This window comes from Protopterus annectens, chromosome 3.part0, assembly GCF_019279795.1.
Source record: "Protopterus annectens isolate FY-2018-M chromosome 3.part0, PAN1.0, whole genome shotgun sequence".
In the NCBI taxonomy this organism is placed as follows: Eukaryota; Metazoa; Chordata; order Ceratodontiformes; family Protopteridae; genus Protopterus; species Protopterus annectens.
This window is the reverse complement of record NC_056731.1, coordinates 731,508,930-731,528,820: the sequence shown is the minus strand read 5'-3', so window position 1 is coordinate 731,528,820 and position 19,891 is coordinate 731,508,930. Positions and strand designations below refer to the sequence as shown.

The window sequence follows — 19,891 nt, the reverse complement described above, 5'->3', positions numbered from 1 at the left end:
GGCTGGCAGCCTAATTTCAATGGATGCTTCTCCTGCAAAGCTGAAGGGAGAGGTAAAAAAAGGTAAACAAGATGGCAGCTTATCAAGCTCACATGCTACATTGTCAATCTAGAAATAAGAGTTTGTGGAATTCTGTTTCTAGGGAAATACCTTTGTCACATGTACAAAGAAACACTACCACCATACCTTTTGTTGTCAGTACTCAAAGATTATCCTCTGAACAAAAAAAAGCAGCTGAAATGAGACATTTAATATAGAGATATTACTCTTTTAATTCAAAATCCATTGCCTTTTACACCCAGTTCATTCTTGGCCCATGACAGTGTGTGTGTGTGTGTGTGTGTGTGTGTGTGTGTGTGTGTGTGTGTGTGTGTGTGTGTGTGTGTGTGTGTGTGTGTGTGTTTGTGTGAGAGAGACACGCGTATTACTTATACTGACTAATAACTGGGTAACGAGGTACAGAGTGCTAAATTGTTTTTCTCATTCCCTGTCATGTACTTCAGTGTACAGTATGTTGAAAAATAAACCCACTGAATGTAAGTTGAAAAGAATAACTGAAATTATGTGAGTGGAATATTGAGCAACAATCATTGTATCTTCCAGTATTAAACCAGTAACCTACAACATTCCTAGCAACTGTACAATTTCCTGCAGTAAATTAATTTGAAAGTCTGAGTAAATATGACTTGATAATGCAAAGCATCATAGGATGAACATGTAAAGCTCTTTGAAAAAATTCCATTGCTGTGCATAAACAAATCCATATGGTGCCATACAGCTACTCAAGCAAATGAACAGTGCACCACCACACTAAGATCATATCCGTAGTGCAGTAAAGCTTATTTTAATGTCTGGTTTATTGAAAGTCTCTATCATTTGTGGAAGTCTTTGCTTCGGAGTTGGTAAAGAAGTTTTATTATAACGTAAAATTGTTCCCCCAGCATGAAGCATCATTTCTGATGCTGAGTATGCACATAAGGTTTTAATATTCTGTCTACACAGCATTAAATTTAACTAACATGTGGAATGTAGCATCTTACAGACTTAAGAACTACCCAAATACAGAGCACAATAACACATGCACTCATCTTCCATGAACATTGTTCTTCACTAATCTTCATTTCTATCTATTCTGGGATCAGATGCCAGTAACACTACTGAATTAAGATGTCCAAGGCCTAACAGCACTAGGGGTGACAGAATTCTCTCCTCTCTTACCGCTTCCATCTGGAGCCCATGACCTGTAGCTCTCTGGAGCACCACTGACAGCAAAGCATTACAGAAATCCCACCGTCCTATTCCCATATTGAAACCACATGCAAATCTGTCTTCCACACAAGTTAAGGGCCTACAATTATTATTATTCTGTTGTTCCTCTTATATCCTCATATCCCAATTTTTTGCATCTACTGATTGTCCACACATATACTACATGCATCAGGATGGCTGAGAACTGCTGTATATACACTAGACCTTCCATCTGTCATCTAAAATTTCCATTCTGTTTTTCTCCTAATAACCAATGCCCAAACTGCTACCCATTTTACTGACAACACTGCTGGCCAGTCAGTTTTCTTACACAATTGACTGAAGATAGAACTGTTACTTAACTTGTCTGTTAGATGTATGCCTTAATGAGGTACATTTTGCACACGTCTGCTTTCACTATGTTATTTAGCCCATTTCCTGTAAACTGATAACAAGAATATAGTTTGTTTGGTCTTGATTGCTTTTTGCAGATCCCAAATTGCAACATGAATCAAGTAAATAAAATACTAATTGGGTAATATGTCCATGAATACCAATACCTATATGTATACCTATAGCTATACCTACTTATATATATATCTATACGTATACCTATACATATACCTACACATCTTTATATCCATATACCTCTACCTATACATATACATATACTTATACATACACATATATCTACACCTATACTTATACCTATACCAGCACCGATACTTATACATATATCTATATCTATACTTATACATATACCTATACCTATATATTTACATAGCCATATACCTAGGCCTATATATATATATATATATATATATATATATATATATATATATATATATATATATATAAATACACATATAGCTAAACATATACCTATACCTATGCATATACACATACGTATACATATGCATATACCTATACATACACATATACATATACAAATATCTATACATATACATATGCATATACATATACAGATACCCATATCTATACATATGCATATACAAATACCTATACATATACCTAGCACTATACATATACATATACATATACATATACATACACATAGACATACCTACTTCCAGTGCATAGAACCCTCCTGCATCTAAAAGTTTACTTGCAACAACTTAGCAACTCTTAACTATCATCTTCATTTCTTTGCTTTTTCAAGAGCCATCTTTACAATGCTCCCAAAACCGATATCCTCCTCCACTCTACTACTACTTCTCCTCAATATAGTCTACATTTACTACCTCACCCAGCCCATATATATTAACCACTCACAAGCTTTTCACATAACAATATATCTCAACTCACCTCCTTTAAAACCACACACCACAGTATCTCCCCATCTTTATCCTATACAAAGCCATCTACTCTTTACTTATAAACTTATCAACCCTCAAAAACATCATACCACCATAGTAGCTAACAAATCCTTTATCAACATAATAAAGCCCAACCTAAACTCTAAGCAGTCCAAATACCTCTCCAACCTAACCCTTTATCTAATAACCACTCTACTATCAGGAGATATCCACCCCAACCCGGGCCCCTTCACCTCTTCCACCATAGATAAGTCTATACTATTCACCTCTCTAAACTCCCAAAGCATAGTAAACAAAGTCCCAAACCTTCATGCTTGGCTTACACATAATAAACCTGATATCCTATCTATCTCTGAAACTTGGCTAAAACCCCACATAAAAGACCATGAAATAACACCACCAAACTACTCAACCATCATTAAAGACAGATCCCACAAAAAAGGGGGTTGAGTAGCTCTACTATACTCATCCTCCTTGTCGGTCACCCCTTATAACAAATCCATCCCCAATTTCAATAATGCTGAACTACTCCTATCACTACTACAAGTCAATAAATACAAGCACATATGTATAGCCTCCCTCTACATCCTCCCTAGAGATAATATTACCACACTCGAGAATATCCTATTCTGGCTCTCCACCAACATTAGCAATGAAATCATAATTTTGGGTGACACAAATATCAATTGGTCCTCCATTCAGTCTTCCACAAACCCACTTAATATCAACCTTTATATCTTCTCACAGCTAATTAACAACATAACCCGCCCCTCAAAAACTCTTTCCAATGGTAGCATTCTAGACTGGATCTTAGTCTCTCACCCTCATTATTTCTCTGATAGTGGTACACTTTCAGACTCCCTTAGTGATCACCTACCCATCTTCACATATCGACTCCCTGCACCTTTCAGAGAACACATAATTATATTACTACCTGCAACCATAAAAACTTCAATGCAATAGCTTTCTCTGACTCTCTAAAAGTAATTGACCGGAACATTCTAAAAACTTTACCTCTAGATAATGCTGTGGCCCACTTCAACACAACTTTCTTAAACCTCCTAGACTACCATGCTCCTTTAAGGACTAAAAGAATAAAACTAAAAACCACCCCCTGGCTAACCAAAAACACACTAACAGCCATGCGACATAGAGATAAAGTCTGGGCACTTTACCAGAAAAATAAATCTCCACTCATCCATAATGAATTCAAAACACTTAGAAACAAAGTAAAAAAGCTTATTATCACCAATCGACAAACTACTTTTCCATACTCCAAAATACTAATAAAACAAATCCCCAGAAATTCTGGAAAGGAATCTCTACCCTTATCAATCCTGGCAAAACAGTCAACCCCAGCCCAGATCCCAATGCTACTGACATGGACTTGGCTACACAATTCAACTCTTTTTTCATTAACTCTATTTCCAAACTAACCTCTTCATTCTCCAACACCACCGCATCCTCAACTTCACCCCCATCCTCCTCTACTAACACCCTTCCCTCTACTCCCATCACCACTCTCACTTCCTCTCCAATACCACCACCCTCTAATACCCTACCTCCCCTTTCTCCACCTTTCTCACTAAAACCTATTCCCACATCTACCATAAAAAAACTCCTCCAGAAACTAAAGCCATGCTCTAATTCCCCAGACAATATTCCTTCATACTTCCTTAGCATAGCTGCAGAAGCCATTGCCTACCCTATTAGTATTCTAATCAACCGCTCTATCCAAGAAAGCATAGTACCCCAAATTTGGAAAAAGGCCTTTATCATACCTTTGCATAAAGGTGTCAATAATAACAATACTACAAACTTCCGTCCCATAGCTATCCTGTCTCCCATCTCTAAACTCCTAGAAAAGTGTATCCATCTGCAGCTCCTACCTTACCTCTTAGACAATCACCTGCTGACTCCAACTCAGCATGGTTTTAGACTCGGCCATAGCACTATGACAGCCCTCCTCTCCTTCTTAGAAACTATAAATAAAGCTCGGGACTCTGGTCACATTGTTTCTACCCTGCTACTGGATCTCTCAAAGGCCTTTGACACTATCTCTCACAAACTAATTTTAACTAAACTCTCCCAGATTAACTTATCTCCTTCCTCATTGAACTGGTTCTCTAGTTACTTATCTAATAGATTTCAAGCAGTTAAATGGAAAAAAGCCACCTCCTCATTCCTTAACACCCCAACTGGGGTCCCCCAAGGTTCCATATTGGGTCCTCTTCTATTTAATATATTCATAAATGACTTCCGCAATTCTATCCCATTCTCTAATATCATTCAGTATGCAGATGATTCAACTATTATCTGCTCTGCCACATCCATCCCAGTACTCCAAAGGCTTACACAAGACGCATTCTCAATCACTGAACAATGGATGAAAGAAAACCACCTAGCACTTAATGCCTCTAAAACCAAATTAATGGTATTTACTCCCTCTAAACTCATCTCTATCAACACAAACTCTTTTTCAATCACTAGCAATAACAACACATCCTTGGAATTGGTGCCAGAGGCTAAGTTACTTGGGGTTCAAATTGATAGTCAGCTTAAATTCAACTCCCACATACAACTAAATATCAAAAAAACTCATCAAAAACTAGGCATGCTCTACCGACAAAATCGTTACCTTACACCCTCTACTAAAATCACTCTCTTCCACATTCCTTATCCCCTCTCTTCTATATGGAGCCCCACTCCTGACTAACCTGCAATCGTCCCTCAAAACGCAACTTTCCTCTTGCTACAACAAAATAGCCAAATTCGCTACTAGTCATAAAGCATCTACCCACCACTGTTCTTCTCTCCACAAACTAAAATGGCTAGAACTACCCAACCAACTCATCTATTCTCAACTTACTCTTGCTCATAAGCTCATTTTCAAACCCTTACTTTGTCCATCCCTTTCCTCTGCCTTTAAAATGCACTTCCCCAACAGAGTACTCAGAACTAATAACCAAAACCTAATTGAATTATACAAACCAACTCGTCCCCCAGGTAAAAATCTCCTATCCTATGGTCTAGCACATCTCTGGAACTCCCTACCTCCATCCATTCGTACCACTTTCAACCACTTTATATTCAAAAAATCTCTTCACTCTCATCTACTAATGCAGTGGGAATGCTCCTGCACCCATCCGTCATAATCTACACTGCCTTACCTCCTTCCTCCTCCTTTCCATGAACTTCCTTGCTTCTGCCTCTCCTAACTCAAAAAAAAAAAAAAAAGGTATTACTTTGTTTCCTTTAGCTATCTACCTAAGACATAATGGCTTCTCAATATCTCTATTGAAATGTTTCCATTTTCTAGTCTGTATCATCTGTAATGTCACCTGAATGTTATACTCTAACTGTATAATTTTGTAAATATTGTAATATGGATCTCCCTTTTTCTAGTTTGTATCATCTGTAATGTTTCATCACCAGTATGATGCTCTAACTGTATAATTTTGTAAATATTGTAATCCGTATCTAAAACCTATGTAAACCTGTTTCTGGAGCTTTTCTCCCCAGGACTCCATTGAAAACGGGTTTATCTTGGCCCAATGGACTATCCTGGTAAACCAACTGTAAATAAATAAATAAATAAAATATACACATATATACTCTAAAATCAAAAATGCTATAGTATACTGTCACCAAGTGCAGGACTTCAAAGTGCAATTTAGATATTTGTGCTATGTATGACCTTTATACACTATATATAAATGGTTTTATAACCTGACTTAATCCATACATATGTAGAACTGTTTGTTATGCATACAGTTACTATACGAACATAAGCACTGATCGATATCTATGTTTCTATGTTTCTCTCTTTTTCGTTTTCTTTTTTTTTTTTTTATTTTGTAGTTGGCATTTGCCACTGCTTATTACACGCCAGTTTTTGTTAGAAGAAACCAATGTTAGAAATGTTAGTGAGTCAGAATTTTGAACAAAGCTTTCATAAGAGTAACACATCCCCAGGATTTACAAAATTTGCTTTATTAAGGAAAAAGTTATAAGGAATGCAGCTATTTGATGTAGCTCCTTGCAAATGTACTACCAGCACATAAAAAGACAAGTGTAGAGCTATTTAAATAGTGTCACAGTCTGAGACGTTAAAGTAAAACAGCAGTGCCATTATCTAAACAATGTTACACGGTGATTCTGCTTTTATAGTTTCCTTTAATTATGCTTCAGTATTTGACAGTATTATTCCCTCTTCCAGTTTCATTTTGTTCTGGGAGTGAATATTTGATATATTTCCCATACACAGTGACATCACAGGGGTGCCATCTTTTGGCAACAGCATTGAAAAGACTGCTTGAGGCATTGCAAGCACACTCGACCCTGACAGGCTTGCGTGATTAGAACACATTGAGCTATCTTAATCTGCCGGCATGTGGGCGGGGGCTGGGCTAGAAGCCATCTCCTCTAATTAGCCACTCCCCTCTGTTGCTTAGGCACCATCCCCCTACACACACACACACACACACACACACACACACACACACACACACACACACACACACACACACACACACAAACACAGAGCAAAGCAGAATCTCTTAAGAGGAACAGCAGAGGGAGAGCATGCTTTTTTTGGGAAGGCAAGCTGCTGGCTGACCAAAACCTTATTGTCACGCAAGCTAACCGTCTGTCAATCTCTCTCTGTCTCTGACAGGGGCTTGGCACTCATTCAAACCATTGCGTGCAAGCAGGAAAGCCACATTACTGTGTGAAGACTTTCATACTAACAACAGCTGTTAAATATTGATGCCTCCTGGCAAATGCTGAATGCTCTCATGAAGGTTAAGCCTGCATGTAATAGAACTGAGTCCACCATTATGTACTGTATTGGATATCTGCAACTTGATTTTTTTAGACAAATGTGGCTAGAGGCTGGGTCATACCACAGTTCTTTTTGTCTGTTTGGGAGAAAAACAAACAAACCAATTATAGTAAAAATAATGTCTAATTTGCAAAGCACCTTACTTTTAACACCAGAAGTGAAAAAGGCATAATAAAGACAACAGGCAGCTTCTTCATTACCCATATTCAGCTGTGCTGAACAGTGTCAGGTAAGTAGTTGCACATGAATGCATTTTAAAAGTGACAGTCATCCTGCAACAATCAGTGCTGCGAATTTATGGAAAAGTTGAACGCTCATTTTAGAAACAGGCTTTTTTTTGTTCATTTCTGCAAGCTAATTAGTAAAGAATGTCTAGTATGTAAAGCCACATTAAGGCTTTGATGGTGTTTTAGGGACAGGGAGAAATGTCAGTACACCAAGGGAAGTCCCCTACTCTTAACAACAGCTTAAAATTTTACTGCAATGAATGCTTCACTACTGTTTTTGTATTGTGTGGCCAATATCTCAACAGGAGTGTGAAATACTTAGAAAAGGTTTTGCTGTCTTTTGAGCAGTGGCAGACAGATATCATGGCTGTTCTAATTTAAATTATAATCTGGTGCCAAATTTATCAGATGTGTCCCACAAACTTAACTAAACCCAAGCAAATGAGGCATGACTTCCTGCCAATGAGCACATCCTGATTTATGAATATCTTCTTGCACAGTTTATAGTACATATGAATCTGAAATCTATTCTATGAATCAGGGAAAGTGGGCAGCTGGATATGGGGCTAATCACTGCATTTTGTTTACTTAGCAAAAAATCCAGAATCAGTGTTTCTGTTGTAGGATAAGGCCCTCTGCACTTCCCACATACCTGTATCTTTAAATATACTGACTCCATGATTGCATAACCACAGCTGAGCAAAGAAACATTTCCTTTCCTCCACTGATCCATGATCTCAGCCTCTTTAATAGTATTTTCTTGATGAAAAATGGAATCTAGATTCACTTTTTATCAGAAAAGGGGCCAATGCAAACATCTTACACAGCTTTATCTTAACATAATCTAACAAAGGAATTGCAACAGTCTTTGCGGTATGCGTGTATGACTCCTGGGCAGCAATCACCCTGATTTCATTAATAATAAATTTTAAAATATCCACTGGTCATCAGCAATCCCATTTGATCACTTCTGAATGCCACAAAATAATTTTTTAATAAAAAACGCTAAACACTTTTATACCAAAATAAACAAACCAAGGAACTGATCAGACTGGTGATGAATGCACAATGGCCAGCCTTTATACCATGTTAGACAGTCAAATGAATAGAACCAGCTAATAAAAGGCATACAGCAACAAGTATGTTCACCTCTAATTGCTTTAAAGTACTTTTTAAAACTACATTTAAAATTAAGAACATCATTCAATCATGGACTTTTATTTGAGAGTGAAATGCAATTCAATCATGGACTTTTGATAGTGAAATACATTGACAATGCACCCCTAAGAGATGGCCCCATTGTTTGGGATTTGAAAACTTCTGTGGACAGTGACCTAACTTTTGACCAACATGTATGCATTGTTGTAATAAAGTCCTTCTATACTGCATAACTTACAAATAAAGGGATTGTGTCTAGATCTTGGGATATCATGGCCCCCTCTTTTCTCAGTCCTCATTAGGCCAATCGTTGAATATAATGCCCCCTTTGGAAAGCATCTGTCCAGACACATGCAACAGCTGGAACATGCAGAGAGAGGCCTTATTAAAAGGATATAAGGGCTAAACAACACGTCCTATGTGGACAGACTTAGACCTTATTAAAAGGATACAAGGCCTAAACAACATGTCCTATGTGGACAGGATCAAAGTTCTGTCACTATACAGCACCCTATAGAGTGCTAAGAGGTTCATCTGTATCTGGCATAAGAGGCATTCTCCAACCCAATACTGATGGATTTACTGTACATCAGCAAATCAAATGGCATCAGAAATATTTGGTCTATGGCTCTAAACCTATTCTGCAGCATCTACAGAAAAGTTTGCATGGACAATTATATTATGCAGATGATACCGCTGCTCTGGATCAGACACCTCATCCACATAAAACAAAGATCATCCCTGTTCATATTCAAGGACAACTTGAATTTAACACAGGGCAGACCCCTATACTCCTGATGGACAGAGACAGCTCCAAAATGCTTTATCCCATGCATGGGTCCCCTCAAAATATCTATGGTATCATCCCCGTTATTCTCATTAGGGTTAATATTATAATTATCAACAATGTGATGGGTAAGGCCAATCTCTAACCAAACTGGATAGGTTAATTTGAGCATAAAAAGTGGCACTGGCAAGGCTTAAAATGGCCACAAGGGCAGCTAGCCTAATGCTTACATATAAGCCTATAAAATGGTCTGTCAAATGTACTCATGGCAGTCCAAGAAAACATCTAATGCACTGCTTCTAATACCCAAAAAACAGTTTTTTATGCACACAAAATAACATTTCTAGCATGTTTATCTAAAATATTATTTAGTAATTTTGTTTTCACACAGTAGTTAAGCTCATATGTAAAATTATGGAGTTTGGGTGCTGTTCTTTCAATATGGTAAAAGTTTCAAGTATAATATATTCACTCAGGTAAAATGCATAAATATATACCAATTATTTTTTATAAACACTATAATGGCCCCAGAGTCAGTACTATAAGAATATATACACATACAGGGCCTAATGGGATGTTAATGAAACACTCTGTACACCAGGCTTACAGAATGGAGTTTTTTGATAAGCAGTAAGGCTAATATTCATGGCACTGCTTTTCTTAATCCTGCAGTTCTAGAGCCCATAAACTAAATCTACATCTTCTTCTTCTGGCTTTTCCTGGTTAGGGGGTGCCACAGTGGATCACCTGTCTGCTCATGATTGGGAGTGGAGTTTTATGGTGTTGAGTTAGCAGCACAGTACCCAACCTTCCACAGAAGGCACACACATACACGCACTCACGCCTAGGGCTAATTTAGAGTGTCCAATCCACCTACAGGATGTCTTTGGGATATGGAAGAAAACTGGAGCACCCAGAGGAAACCCACGTGACCACAGGGAGGACATGCATACTCTACACAGATGGCACCCCAGCGGAGGATCGAACCAGAGAACCTCTTGCTGTGAAGTGGCAACACTGACCACGACATCACCGCTGCTGCCCATAAACTAAACCTATATATATTTTATTTATTCATTGCTTTTTTTTTTTTTATGGATTGAATGCTATTTCACATTTAATGTTATATAGCTAATTTACCTGAGGAGTAAAAGAAGCTCATCTGTGGATTTACTTGTGGAATACAGAAGCCTACCTCTGGATTTACTTTCACTTGTCAGTTCCAGGGACCTAATACTGAAAGTGTGAGACAACCTGACTATAGCCATAATCCCTGAGGACTGCAAGGAATTTTGGCATTTCATTAAGAGACTTTAAAATTAGAGTGTGTGTGTGTGTGTGTGTGTGTGTGCGTGTGTGTGTGTGTGTGTGTGTGTGTGTGTGTGTGTGTGTGTGTGTGTGTGTGTGTGTGTGTGTATGTGTGTGTGTGTATACATATATATATATATATATATATATATATATATATATATATATATATATATATATATATATATATATATATGTATGAATCCATATCAGATCCACGAAAGAGCAATTACTCGACGACCAAATCAACAAGACCACATCACCGACAGATCGATCACATCTCTGACAAAAACTCGCACCCAATCCATAACTGTAGCATACAAACTCTTCCTATTACCTAACTCTTAAGTCCTAGATCACTCCCTAACCCTAAAACTCCACTCCTGCCTATGAACCTAAAATTCTTTCCCACTCTTTAACCTAAACTTCCTTCCTGTTCCCTAAACCTAAATCTCCCCACCCACTCCCTAAACCTTAAACTACCCACCCCCTCCTTAAACCTTAAACTACCCTTCCACTCTTAAGTGTAATGTCTCCAATTGCTCCCTTACCATAAACTCCCCATCCCTGACCTTAAAACTCCTCCCATTCTCTAAACCTAAATCTCACTCCAGATTGTTGCTTAAAACCCTAACCCACACTCCATCCTCTTCCCATTCCCTTCAGTTACCTTGCTTTAACTCTGCTATTGTGAATGGAGCTGCTGCACCTCGGCCAAACACACAGATAGGTTTGGGTGTGACCTACAGCCCATGTGGGCTAAAAAACAATGATCTTTGAGCACCTGGGATTCAAGTACTTGTGCAGACCCACTTTTATACTTGGTAAGCAGAATTGAGCCCTGAAAGATGACCACAGTCACTACCTGCATATATTATTGCACTGAAACTACACCAGCCATTCTGAAATATATTTTGTTTCTGTCAAACATTTTAGCATGACGAAGAAAATGCATCAGTGCTATTATATAGACAATGCCTTTTTGGCTTATGATAAACCCTAAAGATATTTCTTAAAAATATGTAAAATGCTGCTGCACGTTTTTAATTCCTGAGTTTCATGTTCATCAAAGTAAGTGTACACTTTCAAGTTTGATAACAATAAAAGTTATAAACAATAATATAGAAATTAGAGAGTAACCTGTTTAAAGCAGTTTTACTTATTTAACATTTGTTTACCAAGAAAGCCTGACTGGAGCAGAGCCCATTTTCAGCAGAAGCCCAGTGAGAAACACTCCACATGCATGCATGTATTTGGAATGTGGGAGAAACCTGAGCAAATCCACACAAACACAGGGAAAACATGCAGATTCCCAGACTACACACAAAAGGCACCCCAGCCAAGAACTGAACCAGAAAACCTCTCCCTGAGGCAACAACACTAACTGCTGCACTACTGCATCAGCCTTAGAAAGGGCAGTTCTAAAGGGTCTTGCTAACGGTACATGTATATTATAAACACTCTAGAAACAAAGCCATTTTAACCATTACAGGAGTTAGTTGTTTTTTTAATTGTTTTTTTTTATTTCAAGTCACTGTTAGTTTAATCTAACATTCGGTGGTATGATAAAATTAAATAAGAAAAGTAAAAAAATTGTGTGAGTTGAAAAGGAAGTAGCGTATTGTTTGGGTACTTTTAATAATAACAATGTAAAATCTTTCATTGCCAAGTATTTTATATGAAGAGTCACAAATTAATTCAAGTGTCATGATACTGAGCAAACAAATCATGTTTCTGATGTACTCAGTCTTTATAGAACCTTTTTGTGTGACAGTCATAAGTGGTTTTAGGAGAAACTTTTTATGAGCTACATTTGAATTTTTTCTCCATCAAAATAAAACGTATCTTTACACTGAAACTGTGCTATGGAGAAATGTAGAATATTACTGCCAAACAATTACTTTCTATGGATTATTCATCAAAATTATGCTGTAATGGTTAACAAAGAAAATACATCTGTTTTTAAGGAAATTACATGGTTTAATTCTGTAATAAACTTAATGCTATTCAGAGCCAAAACATATGTGGCATCTAGATATTCTTGCTGCTTATAATTTTGAAAAACAAAAAATAAAAACAGAAAAATACCTAAATGCTTTAATTTTATTAAAGCTTGGACTCAGGATTTTGGAATAAATTTAACCACCAGGTAATAGGAACAATTAGCAAATATGAATTATAAGCTGATAGTTTCTCTTGGAAGTAAGGTTATTCCATGGGATTCGGAAAGAATCCCACAATGGGAGTTAAAAGCTGTGCTCAAAATGGACATTTTCTATGACAGTGTAAAATGTGATTCAGAGACACATTAGTGACAATGAGGAGGGACTTCATTAGCTACTAATATGCATGTCTCTGAATCACATGGTGTTACTGCTAGTACTAATGAGCACTGTCCTCCAGTAATCACCTCTGATGTGCTGATACATTGTGTTGGTATAAGCACCACTGTCAGTCATCTTCACATATAGATGTACGCACAAACACGCACGCACACACACACACACACACACACACACACACACACACACACACACACACACACACACACACACACACACACACACACACACACACACACACACACACACACACACATACAAACACGCACACACACAGCACACACGTGCGCGCGCACACACATACACACAAGAACAGGAATCGTATTAGAATCTTACCCAGCTAATCAGCTCCCACATTCAAACCTGTAAACTGGTACCAACCTGCCCTTAGACATTACTCTTACCAATGTGCCACTTCACAATTACTCTAAACTACATCAGTGAGTATTATACTCTCCCAATGATCCTTCAAGAAACCACAAGTACCTCTCCTTATAAAGTCATTTGTTTCCTTCTACAAATGCTCCAGTAAATCAACTAGCCTAATAATCGGACTTCTCAGGTCTTACTTTTCAATCTAGCTGATGTACTTAGTTACTTCAGGAGAATAGTTATTTTCCTACAGAATAGCCTCTACCCTATTAAAGGTGTAGATAGCTGGGTAATATCTACCCTTGACTTTCAAAAAATATGAAATATTAATACAAATTAGAGATAAATACTTGTGCTTATAGTAGGGCACAAATTCATTACAGCACATTAAAGCTTGAACTGAGAACCAGAGTGAAGACAACCAAAGTCTCATTTTGTATAGCAGGACAGAATTTCTTCTTTAACAAAATTATGCTGGTCTCAGCCAAAAGCATTACTACGTCACTCAGATACCTGAGTATCTGCTGCAGTTATGCATCCAATGTAAATATCAAATAGTTTGAAGAACAGCTTCATTATCTGCTCTACCACTTCATCTTTCTTCATTAATTCATGATCATGCAATCATTCAGCTCTCTTCAAGATTCATTCTCTGAGTACCAAAGCTACCTGCCTAAATTTCATTTCATAGTATGTGTTCACTTTATTTACAAAGCTCTTTGCTGAACAGAATCTCTAGCAATTTCAAAAATTATTTACAAGTAAGTCAAGAACAACCAGGATTGTCTCTTGCTACAATGCAGGGACACAACTTAGAGATCGGCTTGAAAAGCAAAAATAACTGCATTTTAGATGTAATGTAATGAATAATAACTTGAATGACTTGATGGTTAATGGACATTCCTGTAAATAGTTTTTTTCTTTTGTGTGTGAGGTTTAGTTGAAGCTTTTTCACTTATTATGTTCACAAATCTCTGACTGAATATTGCTGTGATAATTTTACAAATTGAAAATCCAATAAAAACTTAACAAAAATATTTAACTCATTTAGACCTACAATGCCACTCATGCTGTTTACTGCTACAGTCCTGCAGGTTTAGCTGCTTAGTGTCATTTAAGCCTACAGTATTTTAAAGGCAGACCACACAAACTGTCTTGGTTACACTGTTAACTCAATTATAAGACTAAATCTGCAATATTCAGCACCTCAGTTAAGCAGCTTAAATGTGAGAAAATGATTTTAACTGAACAAGTAGTGCGAAAGACCTGTTCCTTCAGTTGAAATAACTTTTTTCTTCTTTTTTTCAGTTGAAACAATTTTTATCACATTTAAATGTATTTGGTTTTTAGCATCAAGTAATTGCTGTGCATCCTGCCAGCTGTTGGGCATGTGACACTTCATTAACTGCTCACAGGTACTAATAGGTTTACTGACAGGTGGGTGCCAGTATTCTTTGGTTCAACAGTCTCTGACATCACTTTCTTATAGCCAGGTATATCCCAGGGGTTCTATCATTGGACTACTCCTCTTTTCTCTTTGCAAATAAACTACCCTCTGATATCCTTGCACTTAAAACTATATTATATGCTGGTGCCTTACTCCAATTAGAAAGGGTGCAACAGGAAAGTGCTTCAAAATCTCTTACAGAAATATTTACTGACCACTGTTTTTGGTTTGACAGTCACAAGCTCTTTGTTAGCCTGGATTAAACTGAAACTATGATTTTTTGCTACTTTTCAACAACTTTTCACCATCTCCCATTTACATCACAATGCCCCATTTCAAAGGAGCATAAAAAATTTGGCATCCAGGTTCACCTCACTGTTTCATTTCATATTCATGTTAAACTGGCTATTTGCAAATGGGTGTATTCATCTTGCATTCAGGGACAAAGCTTTTGCATAGTTTACCTCTAAATCCTGCAGGATGACTGTAACAAGAATTTCAAAGCTCAAACTAATAATATATGCACCATCTGTCTTTCCTTTATGCAGTACTCATAAGTTAATCTTACTACTTAAAGCCCTAAACAGAGTTCGTTGTTTTATACCTATTTCTCCCCAGAGCGTACATCACTGCCTACTTCTTGCATCTGATAATACTCTGCCTTTAAATTAACATGTTGCATTCTTCTTTGTACCTAGCTTACACAAGTGACTTCACTCTCACTTCTTCCCATCTTTAGTTGAAAAGTCTCCACCAACTCTTTCAGCGCACTCTGAGATCTCATCTTCTTGGTACTATCACCCTTTGAAGACCAAACAGTTCCAACCATCTGGAGCAACTTTAGAGAATGTTGTTTCTGCACTGTTTAAATAAAAGGTGAATTATAGGGTAATAGTTGTTTGGAGCTCCATACTGCCTGATATTTGTAATCGCTCTAATTTTACACTTCATGGACAACCTTTATTCAATCACTTTAATACAGCTATTTGGGATAGCTGCTATAATTCTAGTCCAACCCAAAATTCTCATTTTGAACTTCAGTCTTAGTTCACTAATTTGTTTGACTTACATTTATCTTTGTTCAAAAACATCTCGGATGCCTGTTATAATCTGTTTATGTTACACACTGACTGCAAATTTTGTATACATGTTGCATTATTCTCCCTGTTAGCTGTTCAAAGACATCTCAAATGTTTCTTACAGTCTATCTGTGTTACATATTAACTATAAATTATTTCTTAGTTATGATTTACTATTTTTCTCTCTCTCTCGGAAGAAAATGTATTTCTGATGTACTAGACTATTTTTTACTGTACTGTATAGTACTGCAAACCCAACTTTTATTCACTTGATAACTCAATAAAAATGATAGGCACAAGTCTCTTTTCAGGGGCAATCTGGGACCACAGTGTGGTTAAGTAACTTGCTCAGTGATAGAGTAGGCAAATGGAGGCTAAGGGAATCAAACCCTAGATTACAGGATGAAGTTTGTTAGCACCTCTTCAATCACTTCCCCAGTAAACAAATGGATAAATAAATTAATACATGAACAAACAGACAAATAAAATACATAAATGTACAGAACACAAACATGTAGGTATCACTACAAAAGTGATAAGTATGTATCGCAAATCAGAAATGTTATGTACTCTTGTACATAGCACATCTAAAAATGGAAGTTCCAAATACGATAATGGAAATCACAACAATACATGACTCTGTAGGCATAAAAAAGAAGAATATGTCATGTTCAGGAAAACAGAAGTGAACATGCATCTTAGACATACTATAAATTGTTGCACAGTCCTGGTTGTATCAAAATTTCACATTAACCTTCCAAATAATAGTTCAGACAGAAAGTTAATATAACTATGAACTCGTATTCTTTTTTTTCAGTGAATCTATTATATCATATACTCATAGACTTTAAATTTAGCACAGGAAGAGGTGCAGTTATGTGAGATGGAGCTACTATGAATAATTTTATCTCACTTAATCAACTTGTGATTAATTAACCCCAAAATGTGTAGAATCTTGGAAGGTCAAGAGATACTCCTATTGTCACAAAACACACAAAACATTTTTTTCTGCAGGGAGAATAACAATATGCAGTGTAAATATACTACGTTTATATAGTTAACATTTGTTAACCAGGAAAGTCTGACTTGGAATTAAAACAATTTTCAGTGGAGGCCCAGGGAGAAACTCTCCAGATGCATGTCTTTGTAACGTGGGAGGAAACCCACACGAATGCAGGGAGGGCATGCAGACTCCATACAGAAGGCACCCCAGCCGAGAATCAAACTGGAGAACCTGTTGCTGTGAGGTGACAATGCTACCGAACATACATATACATTTACATATACATATAAATATGCACAGAGCCACTCACACACATGCAGACACATCCAACATTACACTGGTCCAAAACCAAAGAAGCTCTAAAAAAGAAAGAAAGTGGGGGAAAAACATAGCACTGAACTTCTTTGAGTTTCTTGTCAACGAAATTAACCCTGTGACCTTCCAGTTACTTAACTGAATGTCACATTAACAGTAGGATTCTCACCATAATCGCACAGGTTCCAGCAAGAGAAGGTTGCATGAGTATGACAGGTGGGTTTGTGCTCAGTGATGTCAGTTACACTTCTAACCAAACCCCTGTGCATGACAGAATTAACTTTATGTAAGTCAGTACATGTACCACACAGAAGCAACATTGCTCCATATCCTCCTCTGTTCCTTTAGTGAGAAACATGAAACTAAAATAAAACAACAGTACAGTAGCTTAGTACTATAATCCCATAACTTCCCACACTATACACAGTTTATAGCTGGAAGGCTATTAAGATGAGTGACCCAAATGGAAATCCAAAGAAGGAAGTGTCATTTCCTTAAGACACATCATTTTACAGTCTTCCAAGCAGGGATCCTTGATAGATGTGACATTATCCCCTACATTTTACTGAAATGTGACTCTTTCTTTTGGTAATTAGGCTTTTAAGACTGCACATTTTTAGACAAGGTGTTTATGTATTCTTTCTTTCTTCCAAAATGTGTTTAATTTTGGACACTTACCTTTAATAAACTGTTGCAAGAAGGAAGATACAAAAGCAGCCTAACTGGTATTATGATTGTAAATATGCTTCCCAATATTTTATTTTTTGTAGTTATTATAAAAATATTGTTTGTTGTACTATGGCAAGTGTTTTGCTGCTATGATATTTATACATATGTGGAGATTAGTGCACAGGAGGAAGGCACTGAGCCATTAATGGACTGCTCTCTATAGTCAAGGATACAGGATTTGAGTTCTTCAACCTCCATTTGTTTGCTGTGTGAGTGTGAGCAAGTTATTTAATAAGACAGTGCTCCTGGGTTGCCCCTGAAAATAAAAGGCAAGATGTCAGTGGGTTTTACTAATTAAAATGAATACAATAATCCATGAGAGTGTTTCCTCTATGGTTTAATCATTTGGGCATTGTTATTAAATAGATCATTTTGCATGTTGTTATGCTTGGATCTAATTAGCCATACAAGCTCAACTATAAAAGCAATTATATTTTGCATTACTCTAACAGAGATTAAGTTGATTACATCAGAGTCTGCCTTCAGGGTATCATACTCTTTCACATACCAAATTTAGGAAAGCTGGTATAGTTCCAATGAAAAGTAATAGCTAATTGCAGGACACAAAGCAAAGCCGTGTAGAATTTCTTCAGTTAAACCTGCCCAACTGGTATAATAGTTAATCTCTGACTTCTATTTCATACCACAAAGTGAACTTTCAAAGTGGTTAATAAGTCTTGATGTCAAAAGTGCTGTAATTTGCCACACATTTTGCCATACAATATGAAGAAAGTCCTATAAAAGTATAAGTATTTACAGGAAACTAGATCCAGAGGTAACACTTACACATTGAAGGAAATGCAGCATGCAGCATGTAGCATGTAGCATGCTCATTGAGTGGGGATGGTTTTGTTAAAGCTATGTTTATGGATATAATTTGATTAAAATTGTTTTAAGAGTAACCGTCAGTACTTTATTAATTCAGCTCTCTTTACTGAATTATCACTTATGACATAGGCAATCATACATTTATAAAAATGAAAACAAAGCTTATCAACATATTTTCAGTTGCAAACATAATACATCACATATAATCTTCTATATAGTCACTGCCAGTCAAACATTACATATCAAATTCAATTCCTGCTTTCCCCTAAACCTCATTCCCCCTTCAAAACATTATTTTGCATGTATTGTTCCCACAATTCTCATTTTCCATATAATTTGCTCCTACCCTTTTCTAAACATCCCTCTTCCAGTTGTTTCATCTCTGTTATTATAGTTACTACTTCTATTACAGCTGGTTTAGACTTTGATTTCCATTTTCTAGTAATTGTCTTTTGGCAGCCACCAGAATTAAATGCAGCAATGCCTTACCATGTCAATTCCAATTCTGTATCACAAAAAAAAATCTCCTTAGTTACAGCAAATTTAGTCTGCAGGGAATTTTTAAAGTATTCCCAAAAACATGTTCCCAATTATCTCTTTCTTTTCTATCACACATCCAACATTTGCAATCTACCTGAGGAAAAATTCTTTGGAGTCTGCTTTGGGTATAAAAATATCTATGCAAACACTTCCAAAACAAAGATCCTAAATCTTCTAGACTTCATTGCATATTTGGGAGTCATGCACATGTCCTCCCATTGTTTCTTTGTGAATTGCTTATCCAATCTCTCTTCCTGATCTCTTCTAACTTCCTCTGATTGATTTCTATAGTTATCATCCAATATTTTATATGCCCTACTAATTATCC

The 19,891-nt window shown here is 36.8% G+C and overlaps 1 protein-coding gene across 1 annotated transcript in view; it reads right to left on the bottom strand.

The window, feature by feature from the left end:
• LOC122796913 (aryl hydrocarbon receptor repressor-like) overlaps positions 1 to 19,891 on the bottom strand; it is a 733,267-nt gene that overhangs the window by 97 nt on the left and 713,279 nt on the right. The window contains exon 4 of the mRNA XM_044065671.1: positions 1 to 40. This exon is cut by the window's left edge and continues 97 nt beyond it. Within this exon, the coding sequence (XP_043921606.1) occupies positions 1 to 40 (40 nt within the window). The remainder of the gene's footprint in view (positions 41 to 19,891) is intronic.